Below are 17,972 nucleotides of genomic sequence, written 5' to 3'. Positions count from 1 at the left end.
CGTGCACAGACCTCTGCCGTATTTCTGTTCGCAGCGACAGTTTACGACACTTGTGCTGAAGCCAACCGAAACGGTCCAATATGAAGTCCGACAGTCGAAATTCACACTAATTTACCTGTATTCTTATACACATATCATTCATATCTCATCACTTTATTATATATTTCCTGCTTAATTTGTTTGTTGTGTTTGTCTTTAGTCTCACTATTTAGAAAATAGTTATATATTAATAAAAAGGTTGATATATTCCCAAAGTAATGCATATTTTTATATATTTGATTCATCTCATCTCATCTCATTATCTCTAGCCGCTTTATCCTGTTCTACAGGGTCGCAGGCAAGCTGGAGCCTATCCCAGCTGACTATGGGCGAAAGGTGGGGTACACCCTGGACAAGTCGCCAGGTCATCACAGGGCTGACACATAGACACAGACAACCATTCACACTCACATTCACACCTACGGTCAATTTAGAGTCACCAGTTAACCTAACCTGCATGTCTTTGGACTGTGGGGGAAACCGGAGCACCCGGAGGAAACCCACACGGACACGAGGAGAACATGCAAACTCTGCACAGAAAGGCCCTCGCCGGCCATGGGGCTCAAACCCGGACCTTCTTGCTGTGAGGCGACAGCACTAACCACTACACCACCGTGCCGCCCATATATTTGACTGTGAAATTTATTTATTTTGTTACTAAATATCAACTTGGAACAAGAATTTGAAGATTTTTCCCATCTTATCGTTTACACCTAAGGTAGGGTGACCGGATTTCCCTAGTCTGAAACCGGGACACTTTTGCGCGCGACCATGCTCGTGCACGCTCACCTTTTTTTTTTAACATAAACGTGACACTCAGAGAGGTGCTCTTATCATTTTGTTGAAGCTCACATTTATCAACATCTCATCTCATCTCATTATCTGTAGCCGCTTTATCCTGTTCTACAGGGTCACAGGCAAGCTGGAGCCTATCCCAGCTGACTACGGGCGAAAGGCGGGGTACACCCTGGACAAGTCGCCAGGTCATCACAGGGCTGACACATAGACACAGACAACCATTCACACTCACATTCACACCTACGGTCAATTTAGAGTCACCAGTTAACCTAACCTGCATGTCTTTGGACTGTGGGGGAAACCAGAGCACCCGGAGGAAACCCACGCGGACACGGGGAGAACATGCAAACTCCGCACAGAAAGGCCCCCGCCGGCCACGGGGCTCGAGCCCGGACCTTCTTGCTGTGAGGCGACAGCGCTAACCACTACACCACCATGCCGCCCATTTATCAACATCTCACATGAAATAAAACAAACAGGCATTTTGTTATCTAGTAGCATAGTGGTATACAGATCAGTTAAATTATGGTCAGACAACAGATTTTGTAATGGCTGAGAATAGGCCAGGCTATGTCCATAGGCCAAATTTAAACTGATTTATTTCACCTGTTTGTGAGAACACCAAGAAGAATGCATATGCACATGTAGGCTATATCTCTAAAATTGTATGCACTATAGCATGAACTTAAAAAGTAGATATGTGACCTCAACATAGCCTAGGTCAGAATCAACCTTACTAACCATTCCCCACAACTGAATGAATAAAGCAAGAAGATGTGTACAAAAGTGAACACTTTAATGGAAGGTGCAACAAGCTGTTCAACACAGCAATATGGCCAAACTGTCAGAATGGTATGTTAAACAGAAATAAAAAAGAGACAAGTCTCATCTCATCTCATTATCTCTAGCCGCTTTATCCTTCTACAGGGTCGCAGGCAAGCTGGAGCCTATCCCAGCTGACTACGGGCGAAAGGCGGGGTACACCCTGGACAAGTCGCCAGGTCAAAAGAGACAAGTGATTTGAGAATATACACTCAAACAAAACAGCAGTAAAGGAGGAGAGGGGCGACAGCCCGAGGAAAGTCCCTACAGGAGCGCACAGCATTTGCAACATAGGCTACCCAACTCAGTGCAAGAACAAAGCACAGGAACAAAGCTAAGGCGACTGTTTAGCCGTTTTAATGTGATCCTGTATATCAGCGTTACCACCGTGGGCTACGGAAAGGAACACTTACAGTGTGTGCAGTAGGCTTCGTGCGCATTGTTCTGCACCTCTCGGAGGAAGGGGTAGGTGCCCTGTAAATCTTTGGAAAAGGTACATTTTCTTTTCGGCATAATTGCTGCGGCATTACTAGACAAAGTTGCTAGACAAAGCTAGACAAAGCTGCTAGACAAAGAACATTCGTGCCAGTTAATGTTTATTTTATTGTTGCATGGCAACACGTTCTGTTGTCTGGAATAATGTGGCTAAATAAACACCCATGCCACAGGGCCAGGGGGCAGTAACCAGGAAAGTTTGCAATTCCTGTCAATTCATCAAAATAGTAAATGCAGACATTTCTCCGCTAATGATTCCCACGCTGCTCAGTCGCAAATGTCGCGAGTGGCGAAAACCGGGACATATCCGTGTCCCGACAGACTTTTGTTGGGACTCGGGACACACAACCCTAAATCAGGACTGTCCCAGTAAAACCAGGACGTCTGGTCACCCTAACATAAGGTTATCGTGCACTTTATTTTATTTGATAGTGACAGCATATTTGGGATTTGTGTAGCGGATGTTCCACATAAACAGATTTTTTTTTAATGTGTAATTGTTGATATGGTGTACTAATCTTTATTATCCATACACTCGCATTTTACTCGGAAATACGTCACTCGTAATTTTCATACGAACAACATCCAGGACACTGAGGAACATATTTTCCCATTTCTTCAGTTGTGAGGATATCGATGAATTGTTTTGATAAATTTGGGGACTTTTTGTTTGTGACTGTATTTCTGTAATAAAAAGAAACTCACACATTGACTTGAAGATATGAAGTTTATCTTCTCGTGTTGAAAAACACACATTTTTCATACGAAATACATCACGGATCCGAGTGACATATTTAAATAATATTGGCTGGTGTTGAGTGGTATATCAGATATACAGTGGTGCTTGAAAGTTTGTGAACCCTTTATAATTTTCTATATTTCTGCATAAATATGACCTAAAACATCATCAGATTTTCACACAAGTCCTAAAAGTAGATAAAAAGAACCCAGTTAAACAAATGAGACAAAAATATTATACTTGGTCATTTATTAATTGAGGAAAATGATCCATATTACATATCCATATTACATATCTGTGAGTGGCAAAAGTATGTGACCCTTTGCTTTCAGTATCTGGTGTGACCCCCTTGTGCAGCAATAACTGCAACTAAACTTTTCCGGTAACTGTTGATCAGTCCTGCACACCGGCTTGGAGGAATTTTAGCCCATTCCTCCGTACAGAACAGCTTCAACTCTGGGATGTTCGTGGGTTTCCTCACATGAACTGCTCGCTTCAGGTCCTTCCACAACATTTCCATTGGATTAAGGTCAGGACTTTGACTTGGCCATTCCAAAACATTCACTTTATTCTTCTTTAACCATTCTTTGGTAGAATGACTTGTGTGCTTAGGGTCGTTGTCTTGCTGCATGACCCACCTTCTCTTGAGATTCAGTTCATGGACAGATGACCTGACATTTTCCTTTAGAATTCGCTGGTATAATTCAGAATTCATTGTTCCATCAATGATGGCAAGCCGTCCTGGCCCAGATGCAGCAAAACAGGCCCAAACCATGATACTACCACCACCATGTTTCACAGATGGGATGAGGTTCTTATGCTGGAATGCAGTGTTTTCCTTTCTCCAAATATAACGCTTCTCATTTAAACCAAAAAGTTCTATTTTGGTCTCATCCATCCACAAAACATTTTTCCAATAGCCTTCTGGCTTGTCCACGTGGTCTTTAGCAAACTGTAGACGAGCAGCAATGCTCTTTTTGGAGAGCAGTGGCTTTCTCCTTGCAACCCTGCCATATACACCATTGTTGTTCAGTGTTCTCCTGATGGTGGACTCATGAACATTAACATTAGCCAATGTGAGAGAGGCCTTCAGTTGCTTAGAAGTTACCCTGGGGTCCTTTGTGACCTCACTGACTATTACACGCCTTGCTGTTGGAGTGATCTTTGTTGGTCGACCACTCCTGGGGAGGGTAACAATGGTCTTGAATTTGCTCCATTTGTACACAATCTGTCTGACTGTGGATTGGTGGAGTCCAAACTCTTTAGAGATGGTTTTGTAACCTTTTCCAGCCTGATGAACATCAACAATGCTTTTTCTGAGGTCCTCAGAAATCTCCTTTGTTTGTGCCATGATGCACTTCCACAAACATGTGTTGTGAAGATCAGACTTTGATAGATCCCTGTTCTTTAAATACAACCCCGATTCCAAAAAAGTTGGGACAAAGTACAAATTGTAAATAAAAACGGAATGCAATAATTTACAAATCTCAAAAACTGATATTGTATTCACAATAGAACATAGACAACATATCAAATGTCGAAAGTGAGACATTTTGAAATTTCATGCCAAATATTGGCTCATTTGAAATTTCATGGCAGCAACACATCTCAAAAAAGTTGGGACAGGGCAATAAGAGGCTGGAAAAGTTAAAGGTACAAAAAAGGAACAGCTGGAGGACCAAATTGCAACTCATTAGGTCAATTGGCAATAGGTCATTAACATGACTGGGTATAAAAAGAGCATCTTGGAGTGGCAGCGGCTCTCAGAAGTAAAGATGGGAAGAGGATCACCAATCCCCCTAATTCTGCGCCGACAAATAGTGGAGCAATATCAGAAAGGAGTTCGACAGTGTAAAATTACAAAGAGTTTGAAAATATCATCATCTACAGTGCATAATATCATCAAAAGATTCAGAGAATCTGGAAGAATCTCTGTGCGTAAGGGTCTAGGCCGGAAAACCATACTGGGTGCCTGTGATCTTCGGGCCCTTAGACGGCACTGCATCACATACAGGCATGCTTCTGTATTGGAAATCACAAAATGGGCTCAGGAATATTTCCAGAGAACATTATCTGTGAACACAATTCACCGTGCCATCCGCCGCTGCCAGCTAAAACTCTATAGTTCAAAGAAGAAGCTGTATCTAAACATGATCCAGAAGCGCAGATGTCTTCTCTGGGCCAAGGCTCATTTAAAATGGACTGTGGCAAAGTGGAAAACTGTTCTGTGGTCAGACGAATCAAAATTTGAAGTTCTTTATGGAAATCAGGGACGCCGTGTCATTCGGACTAAAGAGGAGAAGGACGACCCAAGTTGTTATCAGCGCTCAGTTCAGAAGCCTGCATCTCTGATGGTATGGGGTTGCATTAGTGCGTGTGGCATGGGCAGCCTACACATCTGGAAAGACACCATCAATGCTGAAAGGTATATCCAGGTTCTAGAGCAACACGTGCTCCCATCCAGACGACGTCTCTTTCAAGGAAGACCTTGCATTTTCCAACATGACAATGCCAAACCACATACTGCATCAATTACAGCATCATGGCTGCGTAGAAGAAGGGTCCGGGTACTGAACTGGCCAGCCTGCAGTCCAGATCTTTCATCCATAGAAAACATTTGGCGCATCATAAAATGGAAGATACGACAAAAAAGACCTAAGACAGTTGAGCAACTAGAATCCTACATTAGACAAGAATGGGTTAACATTCCTATCCCTAAACTTGAGCAACTTGTCTCCTCAGTCCCCAGACGTTTACAGACTGTTGTAAAGAGAAAAGGGGATGTCTCACAGTGGTAAACATGGCCTTGTCCCAACTTTTTTGAGATGTGTTGTTGTCATGAAATTTAAAATCACCTAATATTTCTCTTTAAATGATACATTTTCTCAGTTTAAACATTTGATATGTCATTTATGTTCTATTCTGAATAAAATATGGAATTTTGAAACTTCCACATCATTGCATTCCGTTTTTATTTACAATTTATACTTTGTCCCAACTTTTTTGGAATCGGGGTTGTAAAACAGGGTGCCCACTCACATCTGATTGTCATCCCACTGATTGAAAACACCTGACTCTAATTTCACCTTCATATTAACTGCTAATCCTAGAGGTTCACATACTTTTGCCACTCACAGATATGTAATATTGGATCCTTTTCCTCAATAAATAAATGACCAAGTATAATATATTTGTCTCATTTGTTTAACTGGGTTCTCTTTATCTACTTTTAGGACTTGTGTAAAAAATCTGATGATGTTTTAGGTCATATTTATGCAGAAATATAGAAAATTCTAAAAGGTTCACAAACTTTCAAGCACCACTGTATTCTATTCAGCTAGCATAATATTGAACAAGTCCAATATCATGCTAGCTGAACTGAATATATCTGATATACCACGAAAAAAGCCATTATTATTATTATAATACATACACACACTCTTTTCCAGTTTTTCGATGTCCATTGATAAGTTTTTCTCTTGTGATTTACAAGAGAAAAAGATACCAATGGACATTGAAGTTGTAAATATATTATATTTACATACAAGTTGTAAATATGCATGAAGAATATCTAATGAAGTTTTGGTAGCTTTTCAGGTGTTCAACGTGTCTTTTTCTTTCCCAACGAACAAAGAAATGCTTCTGCACATGCGCAGCATAAAACTTTCTCATTGAATATTCGCATCAGCTCCGACGTGTGACGTCATGTTGTCTTGACAACCATGTAATATCGTAAACCATACTCAACACTCATTCTCCATTGGGTAGAGTGACATAATACACATAGGATAAGCGATATGATAACAATATTGCATGCTGTCAAACCAAATGAATGAAACCTGCTAGAAGGGAATAGAATACATGTTTTTATTCCATCAAAAAAGTGTCCTGTAGCTATAATAATTCCCGATGTTTCATTCTGATGACATCACTCCCAGTGTTTTACCACTGACTGGACACGTGTTGTCAAAATGGCAGACCAGTTCAAAACTCAAATTCTTTTGACTAACTTGCGGGGTTTTTGTTTGTTTTTTTGTGGATATGTTGATATAATATGAAGAACATTACACGGTGGCGCAAAGATATGAAGTTTATCTTCTCGTATTGAAAAATATTTTCACTCATTCGCGTCGCTTCACTCACTTGTGAATATGTTCACCACTTGAAGATAAGCTTCATATCTTCACGCAACCATCATTTATGGAAGGAGTCTCCAGTGTCAGTGCTTTGTAATAGTCAGAGATTTCAGAACAAGTGGAGTTTACACTTTGCGGTTTCTCAATAACATGAGAAGCTGATTTTTTTTTGTCTTAATACCTTCAAGAAAGAAAAAAATACATACTGGTGAGGGAATGACTGTTCTGCTGCTATAACGTAAATGAGAACAGGAAGTAAATCAACCTACCAAATAAATACATGTAAATTCTTTATGTTTTTAAAAGTGACTTCCTGGTGTGATACTTTTTAATTAAACACTAGATACCTACCAAGTTCACTAGCTTTCATATTTTGATACTCCAACAACAGCGTTTCATTGTAATGCTAGCCAGCTAATTAATTTTAGTGACGCTTTTTTTGGTAGTAGTAGTAGTTAGTTATTTAGGTTCAGTTAATATACTCCACTAAGAGCCTAGCAAGCTTATTTACTGTCAAGCTAATGCATGTTAACTAGCTTTAGTGAACCGTTTCAAAAAAGTTTTTTGCTTGGAAGCTTAGGATTGATGAGTTAGCACGGACAGCTACGTCACCATGAAACAGAAGCATTTTGGGCTTAAAAACAATTTATTTGATATCAAACATATCTAATATTTACAATTTGTTGTTTTACAGGGTGAACGTTCCAGTTGATGTGTGATATAAATGTGTGGTATTTGTGAATCTGGCCTTCTCTCTCTCTCTCTCTCCATAAAAACAAACTTTATATAAATAATCATTTGGACTAAATGCTTAATTAGCCAGACCTTTGACAAAGCTATTATAATTTACTGGATTACAGCAATTTTACGAAGAAAAAAAGATAAATAAACCAACATTATATTGTCAAAATATACACAGGCAAAAAAAAAAAAAGTGACTGATTAACTAGCTGTGTCGAGCGTAGCACCAAAGAGAAGGCATCGAACCCTTACCGAGAAGTCCCATGAAGTCCCATGCCCTTCATATAAGCAGGTTACATCTCACACACACACGTACTTGTAACATAGGTACAGTATATTTAATTATGAAATACACTGAAACTCTTTGCTTCATGAAATGCAGGTCGACTTTTCTGTGAGGGTAACCTTCTTTTATATATAATATTAAAAAAAAAGTAAATAAAGCCTATAAAACAACACATTAACGTCAAACATATTCATATAAATTATATTATAATGCAAAGACAGTATTTCAAATAAAGTACTCTTTAAGGGTCTTGACGCAGCCGGTACGTACAACAAACGCAGAGGCATCGTGAGCGGCCATCTTGGAAGGCGAGGCGGGAAGGAGGTAGGTGCCGTCCGACTAGGCTTCGGTTCAGTCTATACACATAACAAAAAGCTTTTCTTGATCTTTCACATTCCATCCACAAGCTATTGCACGCATAGCATTGGGGAAGTGCAGTGTTTCCTCAATCCTGCTCTTTTAGTCCCAATGTACTCCTGATTCAGCTCATCTGATTATCGAAGTTTCACTGGGTTAAAACAGGTGTTAGCATGCGATTTCGCGGGTTTAAGTAAAGTGTGTTTCTTAATGCTCATATGTTAAAAAGTATCTTAAATGGTAAGAGTATATTCTAACAAGTCACGGTCGTTGAGAAAGCAAAAAACAAACATGAGTCGCATTGGGCCTCTGAGCCACCAGTGGGCATGTATGAATAAACGACTAAAAGAAAAAATGTAGGATGTCACTTAGAGAAACAGCCCTGATTGCAATGTCTTCACTACTGTAATCTTTCACATAGCTAGCTAATAACCTGCTTGCTAATCACGTAGTACGTTATCGCATGCTAATCAATTGTGTACGCAGAGGAACCCGACATGTATGAATGCTAGCAAAACATGTTTTCATTAATTAGTCATTTGAACCAACGATTTTGCTGCAATTTATCTGACTGTAGATATATGGATATATGACCTAGACATGGGTGGCACGGTGGTGTAGTGGTTAGCGCTGTCGCCTCACAGCAAGAAGGTCCTGGGTTCGAGCCCCGGGGCTGGCGAGGGCCTTTCTGTGCGGAGTTTGCATGTTCTCCCCGTGTCCGCGTGGGTTTCCTCCGGGTGCTCCGGTTTCCCCCACAGTCCAAAGACATGCAGGTTAGGTTAACTGGTGACTCTAAATTGACCGTAGGTGTGAATGTGAGTGTGAATGGTTGTCTGTGTCTATGTGTCATGCCCTGTGATGACCTGGCGACTTGTCCAGGGTGTACCCCGCCTTTCGCCCGTAGTCAGCTGGGATAGGCTCCAGCTTGCCTGCGACCCTGTAGAAGGATAAAGCGGCTAGAGATAATGAGATGAGATGAGATGACCTAGACATATGGTGGAATATTGAGGAAGTTTCTTTCGATTGCGTTCATTATGTCTTATATTGAATATAGTTAGTTTTTTCTTTTTTATCAGACATCTAATTTTTTAGGTTTGTTTACCTGACATGTTTCGACGTACGACTGTCGTCTTCCTCAGAGTGTCACCGGATGCTATTGGTGACGCATCTTTTATCAGCTGATGTTTCCGAAGGCGTGGCCTTCCTGTCTGGATTGACAGGTCGGTCACGCCTTCTACTGTCAGTTCGTCCCCTGCAAGATGGCACCATTATGGCATACATTACCATACATCAGAGGAATAACGGAACGCATTCAAAGAGCAATGAGGAAATACAACATTAACACACCTGTCAAACCACACACAACACTCCGTCAGATCCTGGTTCATCCCAAAGACAGAATACATCCGGACAACAGATGCAACACCATATATGTGATTCCATGCCAATTATGCAATAAAACTTACATGGGGGAGACAGGAAGGAGTTTCAACACAATAAAAAATGAACATAAGAAAGAGTGCGAAAAGGAGACAGCTACAAGACAAACCCGAACAATAAAAGAAAAGGCACAACAGGAAAATTATAAGTCAGCCATAACAGATTATTGCAAAAGGGAAAATCATATTATGGACTGGGGGAATGCCAGAGTCATCCGCACAGAAGATAATAAACATCAGCGCTGGATCAGGGAGGCCATAGAGATCCGTAAGCGAAGTCCGAGGACCATCAACCGAGATGAGGGAGCATACATGCTCTCCCATACCTGGAGTGCCATCTTGCAGGGGACGAACTGACAGTAGAAGGCGTGACCGACCTGTCAATCCAGACAGGAAGGCCACGCCTTCGGAAACATCAGCTGATAAAAGATGCGTCACCAATAACATCCGGTGACACTCTGAGGAAGACGACAGTCGTACGTCGAAACATGTCAGGTAAACAAACCTAAAAAATTAGATGTCTGATAAAAAAGAAAAAACTAACAATTGAGGAAGTTTTTTAACTCTCCATGTTCATTACAGTGTCATTTTAACAAAGTATTTTCAATACAAATTAACAGCAGGTCTGAGGGAAAACACTGACATTCCTGATAAATTTGTCTTGTTTCCACGCGTTTACACTATCCACATATCAAACGTAATGGTAACTGAAGTCAAGATTAGCCTTGGTTATTAGCAAGCTTTTGCTTCGCTGCTGTATTTCCCAGTTGCCTAGCAACAGACTTCTTATGACTTGAAGTCTTATAAACTGAGACCTAGTCTTCACAAACTTAGTCCTAGAACCCGAGCACTAGTCCTAGAATGCTGCCCTACTAAAACCTGTGAAAACACTTCAATTCCAAGATGGTGAGACTCACTGGGATTCACTTTTCTCTTCTAGGTATATTTCTTTTCAAGTTTGAGTGCTTTGCGTGATATGTACAGAAGTGAAGATTTATATAGTGTCAAAAGAATGAAAAGTGTGCATGCCCAGCATGCTCTTACTGACATTTTTATGCTTCACTTTAATGTGGACGAGAATTGTTTTTGGGAAAATGCCAGCAGGGCCAAAACAGTGTTTCCCAATTGACCGAAGGCCTACGATGGCTGGATTCTAACTTTTGGGATTAAAACCCCAGCTAATTTGACTCGTCTACTCATTCCCAAGCTAATTGTATCAATGCTGATGAGTTAATGCAGGAAATGAGAGAAACGGTACAGTGCAGGAGGACTTAACAAGCAGGACACATGTATATATCAACAGAGTGCGATGATCTATGAGCTGCATCAATATAACTAATAAGGCTACGTGTAGCCCTGAATGGACATGTGCCAACATTAAACATTTAAACTATCGTAGTACTGCAGTAAAGCAAATTACGGCCTTGTCTTCACCTTCCTTAATATGAAACTTGTCTGAATTTATTTCGGCTGCCTAAGAATGCTTTCTACTTAGGTAGCCTTACTCAAATGCAACGCGAGGCTAATGGTAATATTTCGAAACATTCATGCTAACGGTCAGATCTGTACAATTGTTTGGCTCAGTATGGGAATCGCAATTATTTATTAATACTTAGGAACCGTTTTATTGCACTTGGCAAACATGCCTTGCCTGATCAACTACATATAAGGGAAGGAGGAATTTGTCATTGAAAGCTAATACGTAACATTAGCTAGTTAGCTAAATTTAGCTAAACTCGCCCATCTCACTGTTGATCATGTTTTAATTTGTTGCAGATGCCAAACGAATTGTAATAATGATGAAAATAATAAAAATATATCTGTGTCTGTGATAATATTAGGTCACCTGATCTTGTTTGTTCATTTGATTCAGATATTTATACCACAACTGAGCTGAAATGCCCTTTTTTGGAATTCTCTACTTATTTATTAGATCCTGGACTGGATTTTTTTCTCAAAAATATCCGAAAATCAGCAAATTTGAGTATCTCAATTTTAACCTAGAAAAAAAAAAGTTCTGAAAACCCAGCCAGTGGACTCGGATAACACAAGCTGAGCATAACCATATTCAACTGACGAAAAAAAAACCCCACACTCGACGGAAGCGAGCTGCTTCATTTCAACTCGCCTTCTTCTTTAGTTTAAACAGGGTGTTTTCCCTGTATGGGTCAGGCTTTAGGACCCTTGGGAAGCTACAATGGGGTGGCGGTAGCACAGCGCTCTTTGGCGACCCAGCTTTGCGGGCAGCCATCTTGAAACGTGTGTCCTTCAGTTGTTTCACAGGTGAGAGGAGGAAGAGGAGGAGGAAGTGGCTCACAGGAAGCAGACATGTCCGACTTCCAGGTGGTGCTGCTCAGGCCCTGTGCTTCGGGGCTGGAAACCCTGCACATCCACAACCGGGAGCAGCGTCGGGTCCTGAGTGTGCAGCAGGAAACGAGAGCGGTGCCATCGGCCGTCACGTACCTGCACACAGTCACAACAAATACACGCTCAGGTCCGGTGTTCATGCTACGATGTGCTACGTGACAAAGTTAATATTGTACTTGGGGTGAGAACAGCGTGATCATTTTAGACATTGTTTAAAACATACGCAAACTTAGCTAAGCTAGCATTAATTACTTTTTACAATGCTCATGAGCTTCTTGTGGTCATGGTAGCATTCATACTAAATGGGTTTTTTAAGTAAATTCATTTTGGAGCTTATGTAACTTAAAGGGATCCTCCTGCGGATTTATTCTCAAACTTCATCTCATTCATCTCATTATCTGTAGCCGCTTTATCCTGTTCTACAGGGTCGCAGGCAAGCTGGAGCCTATCCCAGCTGACTACGGGCGAAAGGCGGGGTACACCCTGGACAAGTCGCCAGGTCATCACAGGGCTGACACATAGACACAGACAACCATTCACGCTCACATTCACACCTACGGTCAATTTAGAGTCACCAGTTAACCTAACCTGCATGTCTTTGGACTGTGGGGGAAACCGGAGCACCCGGAGGAAACCCACGCGGACACGGGGAGAACATGCAAACTCCGCACAGAAAGGCCCTCGCCGGCCACGGGGCTCGAACCCAGGACCTTCTTGCTGTGAGGCGACAGCGCTAACCACTACACCACCGTGCTGCCCCGGAGACCAAATATTGTTCGAGAAAAATTAATTTTCTTTAAAATGCCAGATGGGCTTGATGTATGCGATGGCATCAGGTAGCGGTCGCTTGGAGCAACTCAGCTGTTTATATTCTCTGCTTACATTGTAGTTTTACGAGTTTTACAAGTATTTTTTCCGAATTTATCAGTTTTGAAATAAGTATGTCTCATTGTGGGGCGGCACGGTGGTGTAGTGGTTAGCGCTGTCGCCTCACAGCAAGAAGGTCCTGGGTTCGAGCCCCGGGGCCGGCGAGGGCCTTTCTGTGTGGAGTTTGCATGTTCTCCCCGTGTCCGCGTGGGTTTCCTCCGGGTGCTCCGGTTTCCCCCACAGTCCAAAGACATGCAGGTTAGGTTAACTGGTGACTCTAAATTGACCGTAGGTGTGAATGTGAGTGTGAATGGTTGTCTGTGTCTATGTGTCAGCCCTGTGATGACCTGGCGACTTGTCCAGGGTGTACCCCACCTTTCACCCGTAGTCAGCTGGGATAGGCTCCAGCTTGCCTGCGACCCTGTAGAAGGATAAAGCGGCTAGAGATAATGAGATGAGATGAGATGTCTCATTGTGTAGCCTATAAATGCCACAATGATGCTAGATAGAAAGCACAAGCTGGAACTAGACTGCAGAGAAAATGCAAAGTGTGCTTGATCGGCTGTAGCAGAGCGTCACTGACAGGAACTGGATCAGACATGAGACCTCGTGCTGCAAAATCTTCTTTTTTAACATGAGCTACAGAAAGTCTGTGGCATAGTATCTCTCCATCTATCTCTCTGAATTTCTGTCTCACTCTATCTTGGTACCTCTATCTCTCTCTTTCATTGTCTCTCTCGTTCTGAATCTTTTTGTCTCCCTCTCTGCTTCTCTTTCTCATTTTTCTCTCTCTCTCACCCCACAATCGTCCTGGAGCACGTGATGGTGTGGTATGGACCTCCTCTCGAGCACCTGGCTGTTCCAGCCATAGAAGCGCACATTGCTAGAGGTGGTGATGGAGGTGGTGTCTGGCTCACTGTAGCAGTAGAGTGAGATGGACTGAGTGGCTTCAATGCTCAGCAAGTGCAGAAACTTCATCTGGACCTTACTGACCCCAAGCGCCACCTGCAGGAACACAGAGAAACAGCATGGCTTACACACATGACCTCGCTGTCTGTCTGTCTGTCTCTCTGTGTGTGTGTGTGTGTGTGTGTGAGAGAGAGAGAACCTTATCTGTAGCGAGGGGGTAAAGGCAGGTCTGGCCTCCAGCTGTGAAGTTACAGAACACCTGGATGGCATCAGACGAGCAGCCGAGATTCGGGTCGATCCAGAACATTCCTGAGAGACACAAATGTGTGTTCATTTTCATAATTAATACCAATAATTGTTAACTCGTAATGATTTGACAGTGCCCTGGCCACGCCCCTATTACTGTTCCATTACCCCTATTACCAAGAAACTGTAGGGAAATAAAAAAAAAAAAACCAAAAAACCCACACAACTCTGTCCTGAAGATGCCCGAAAGCTTAAAGTTACAGCTTTAGCTCTGACTATTTTAAAGTGCTGACACTGGAGACTCCTTCCATACATGTTACATCTTTATATTAAATTAGTTTTTTAAATCTGCATATGTGCAGCTTCCGCTGTACGAGTCACTGTGAATGATATGTTACTATAGAAACGATAGAGTATTAATCTAAACCTGTGATTTGTTAACTGCATTTCTGTCACAGCTGCTGTGACAGGAAATGAATCACAGCGTGGGATCACACTCTCACCGTCGGCCATGTTGGGCTTGCAGTCCAGCAGGTCTTTGCAGAAGCGGGCGGGGTTTTCCCGGGTGCCTGCTGGGGTCCTGATGTCAGAGACGATGGCGCTCAGGTACTGCAGAGTCCTGAGGACCTCAGCGTTCTGCTCGGATGCCTCGATGTTCTGGTAGTTCTGAGAGAGAGAGAGAGAGAGAGAGAGAGAGAGAGGAAAAGGGAGATGGGCTTGAGCTTGTTTTTAGAGAAACAGTAACTGAATTTCCATTCAAATGTGTCACAATTTTGAAACTGATTTCCACAAAAAGTGAAAAAAAAGAAATGTAATGTATAATTTTTATTTAATAAATTCCTCATTTTATCTAAAAGTCATCTCTGTATGCTGATCAGAGTCACAGTGACGACTGATGCTTTCATTAATTAAATCAAGAAAAACACTCATTTCTTTCATCCAAACACTGCACAGGCGGCATCCGTGTCTGAAACATGTCTCTCATCCACTATACTGCTTTTTATTTGAGAAAAAAAAACATTCCTCTTATTTTTTATTTGCATTTTCAAATTAAAAATGTCTTTCTCCTTCTCTATGAATTTTTCTGTCTGTCTCTCTCTCTGTCTCTCTCTGAATTTCCCTTTTTGTGCAGAAAGAGAAAGTGTTTTTCATTGTTTTATGGAATGTGAAAGACTTGGCTCTTTGCTTTATCGTTTAGAGTTGATATTTAGAGCTTTTAAGGTTGGATTTACAAACTATTGTTTTATTTTGGGTGTTATGTATATGCAGAAGAAAAAGTCTCAGTGTCAGTTATTGAATTTCATAACTGGACAAGCGAAGATGGCAATATGGATCAGTAGCAGGAATGTTCTAGAGGGTGGATCTGGTCAGGACTGTCTTCATGTGTTTTGAAGATTGGTCACGTCCAGAACGATGATCGATTTTAAATTTTATTCTGTAATGAAAGATGTTGATGGATTTGTGAGTGTACGGGGACACAGAGGTATTGTGCTCTGTTAGGAATGATGAATTGGGATATGGATATGTGTTGAGCTAAAGTGCTCGTGCAGTGCCCCGGTTTCAATTTTCCTTTCTTTTTTTTTTTTTTACCTTATTTGATATTTTCATCAGGAAGATATTGGAACATAGACGATGCAAAATAAAGTTTTTTATTAAAATTCGATTCTCTCTGAATTTTTCTGTCTCTCTCTGAATTTTTCTGTCTCTCTCTTTCACCCTCTCTGAATTTTTCTCTCTTTCACTCTCTCTGAATTTTTCTCTCTTTCACACTCCGAATTTTTCTGTCTCTCTCTTTCACTCTCTCTGAATTTTTCTCTCTCTTTCACTCTCTCTGAATTTTTCTCTCTCACTCTCTCTGAATTTTTCTGTCTCTCTCTGAATTTCTCTCTCTCTGAAATTCTCTCTCTCTGAATTTTTCTGTCTCTCTCTTTCACTCTCTGAATTTTTCTGTCTCTCTCTCTCTGAAATTCTCTCTCTCTCTCTGAAATTCTCTCTCTCTCTCTGAAATTCTCCCTCTGAAATTCTCTCTCTCTCTCTGAAATTTTCTCTCACTCTGAGTTTCTCTCTCTCTCTGAATTTTTCTCTCTCTCTGAATTGCTCTCTCTCTCTGAATTGCTCTCTCTCTCGCTCTCTCTGAATTTTTCCATCTCTCTCTGCCTTTTTCATCTCTCACTTTTCATTTCTTTCTCTTTCTGTCTCTCTCTATATATCTGTCTCATGCTATCTTTTATTTTGTCATTGCCTCTCTCACTCTGAATCTTTTTGTCTCTCTCTCTCTGCCTTAAGTAATCTTTTCTGTCACTTTTTTGAATCTTATTTTTAGCAGTAGAGTAACTTTTCCACTTTGGATGAGTGTAAAATTGTTGCATTATTGAGTCTGTTTCTAGATGATTTTATTTTATTTGCATTTTCATAATTTGCATAAATGTGTGATGTGCTGTGTGATGGTGAACTTGGGAAGTATCTGGCATTTCCCTGTTTTATGTACGGTACAGTTCAGACTCCCACAGAAAGTCTGATGCAAATCTCTCAGAATCAGAATCACTTTATTAATCCCCGGAGGGAAATTCAAATTTGCTACCAAGCTCCTGAATCAAAGAAGAAGTAAACATGCCTAAAAATAGAAGATAAAATCGTCTGAAAAAAAGAATAAATAAAAATAAAATAAATTTAAATAAGTTCAATAACTTGAGTAAAAGCAAAATGAAGTGATTTTATAGACAATGATTCCTATATACATATATTGCACCGGAGTTAAGGATACAGTATACATGGTAAGACAGTGTACTGTCTTTCCACTCAACTGTGGTGGAAAAAACTCAGAATACACAATGAAGTTATGAGTGGATGTGAGACAGGCAGATGAATCGTTCGGTACCTCATACACTTGTGTGTTGGATCCTACGATGGTCCGCATGACTCCTCCCCCACGCATACGTCTCTGTAATCACATCCCAATCAAACACACTGAGCTTGGATCAGAGCGACATTAAACCGGCTGTCTGTGAATCACTTTTAGTTAGGAGAATAAGACGCTCACATCCTCAGATCACACGGCTAACTAGCCGGTTGCTGTTTACATTCATTTCAGTCATTTATTCCTTTGTTTAGCTGCTGTGGATCTGTATCAGATTGATGATTTACATTAGAACCTTTTAACTCTGTATGTTTAAAGAGCATAAGGTTAAGTTTTCCCAGAAATCATAAAAATAAGCTTGACATATTGCATATGTCCTCACAGAGCTGCCAGAGATCTGGAGTCGCTCAGACGAAGTTCTGTAAATATGCAGTCTAAATGTGGTGTGTGTGTGTGTGTGTGTGTGTGTGTGTGTGTGTGTGTGTGTGTGTGTGAATGGATCTTCTCTGAATGCCAGCCAAATTCAACCAACAATGACTTCTATAATTTAATCATTTAAATAATATTTATCTTTGACCTGGAGTGAAACCACACATGAGTGAGTCATCGTTTCTCCCAGCCTCCCCTGCCGGCTGTACATCGAGGACATTTCTTTAAAATGATCCAAGTTCTTATAAGACTATTACCTACATAAGAACTGTAACTTTTGGAATAGAGCACATAAAGTGTTCAGTGTTTTTTTAATTTCTCCTGCAGTTATGTTTGCTGTCCATTAAAAGTAAATAAAATGTAAATAAAATCCATGCACTGTGGCATCAGCGCAGTGGCTTCCATTGCACCACTTCGGAGACACCTTGAAGGTGGAATTGGATAG

At 41.1% G+C, this 17,972-nt stretch overlaps 1 protein-coding gene across 1 annotated transcript in view; it reads right to left on the bottom strand.

Moving 5' to 3' along the window:
* Window positions 1–10,336: 10,336 nt before the first annotated feature.
* LOC132896734 (collagen alpha-1(XXIV) chain) overlaps window positions 10,337–17,972 on the bottom strand; it is a 286,940-nt gene continuing 279,304 nt past the window's right edge. Inside the window, exons 56-60 of the mRNA XM_060937767.1 lie at window positions 17,120–17,182; window positions 14,745–14,907; window positions 14,195–14,304; window positions 13,885–14,091; window positions 10,337–12,315 (exon numbers count right to left, since the gene is read on the bottom strand). Coding sequence (XP_060793750.1) covers window positions 12,166–12,315; window positions 13,885–14,091; window positions 14,195–14,304; window positions 14,745–14,907; window positions 17,120–17,182 — 693 coding nt within the window. The 3' untranslated portion in view covers window positions 10,337–12,165. The remainder of the gene's footprint in view (window positions 12,316–13,884; window positions 14,092–14,194; window positions 14,305–14,744; window positions 14,908–17,119; window positions 17,183–17,972) is intronic.

This window comes from Neoarius graeffei, chromosome 13 (genome assembly GCF_027579695.1).
Source record: "Neoarius graeffei isolate fNeoGra1 chromosome 13, fNeoGra1.pri, whole genome shotgun sequence".
Lineage (NCBI taxonomy): Eukaryota > Metazoa > Chordata > Actinopteri > Siluriformes > Ariidae > Neoarius > Neoarius graeffei.
Note: the sequence above shows the minus strand (reverse complement) of the source record. Positions and strands in the feature narration are given on the sequence as shown.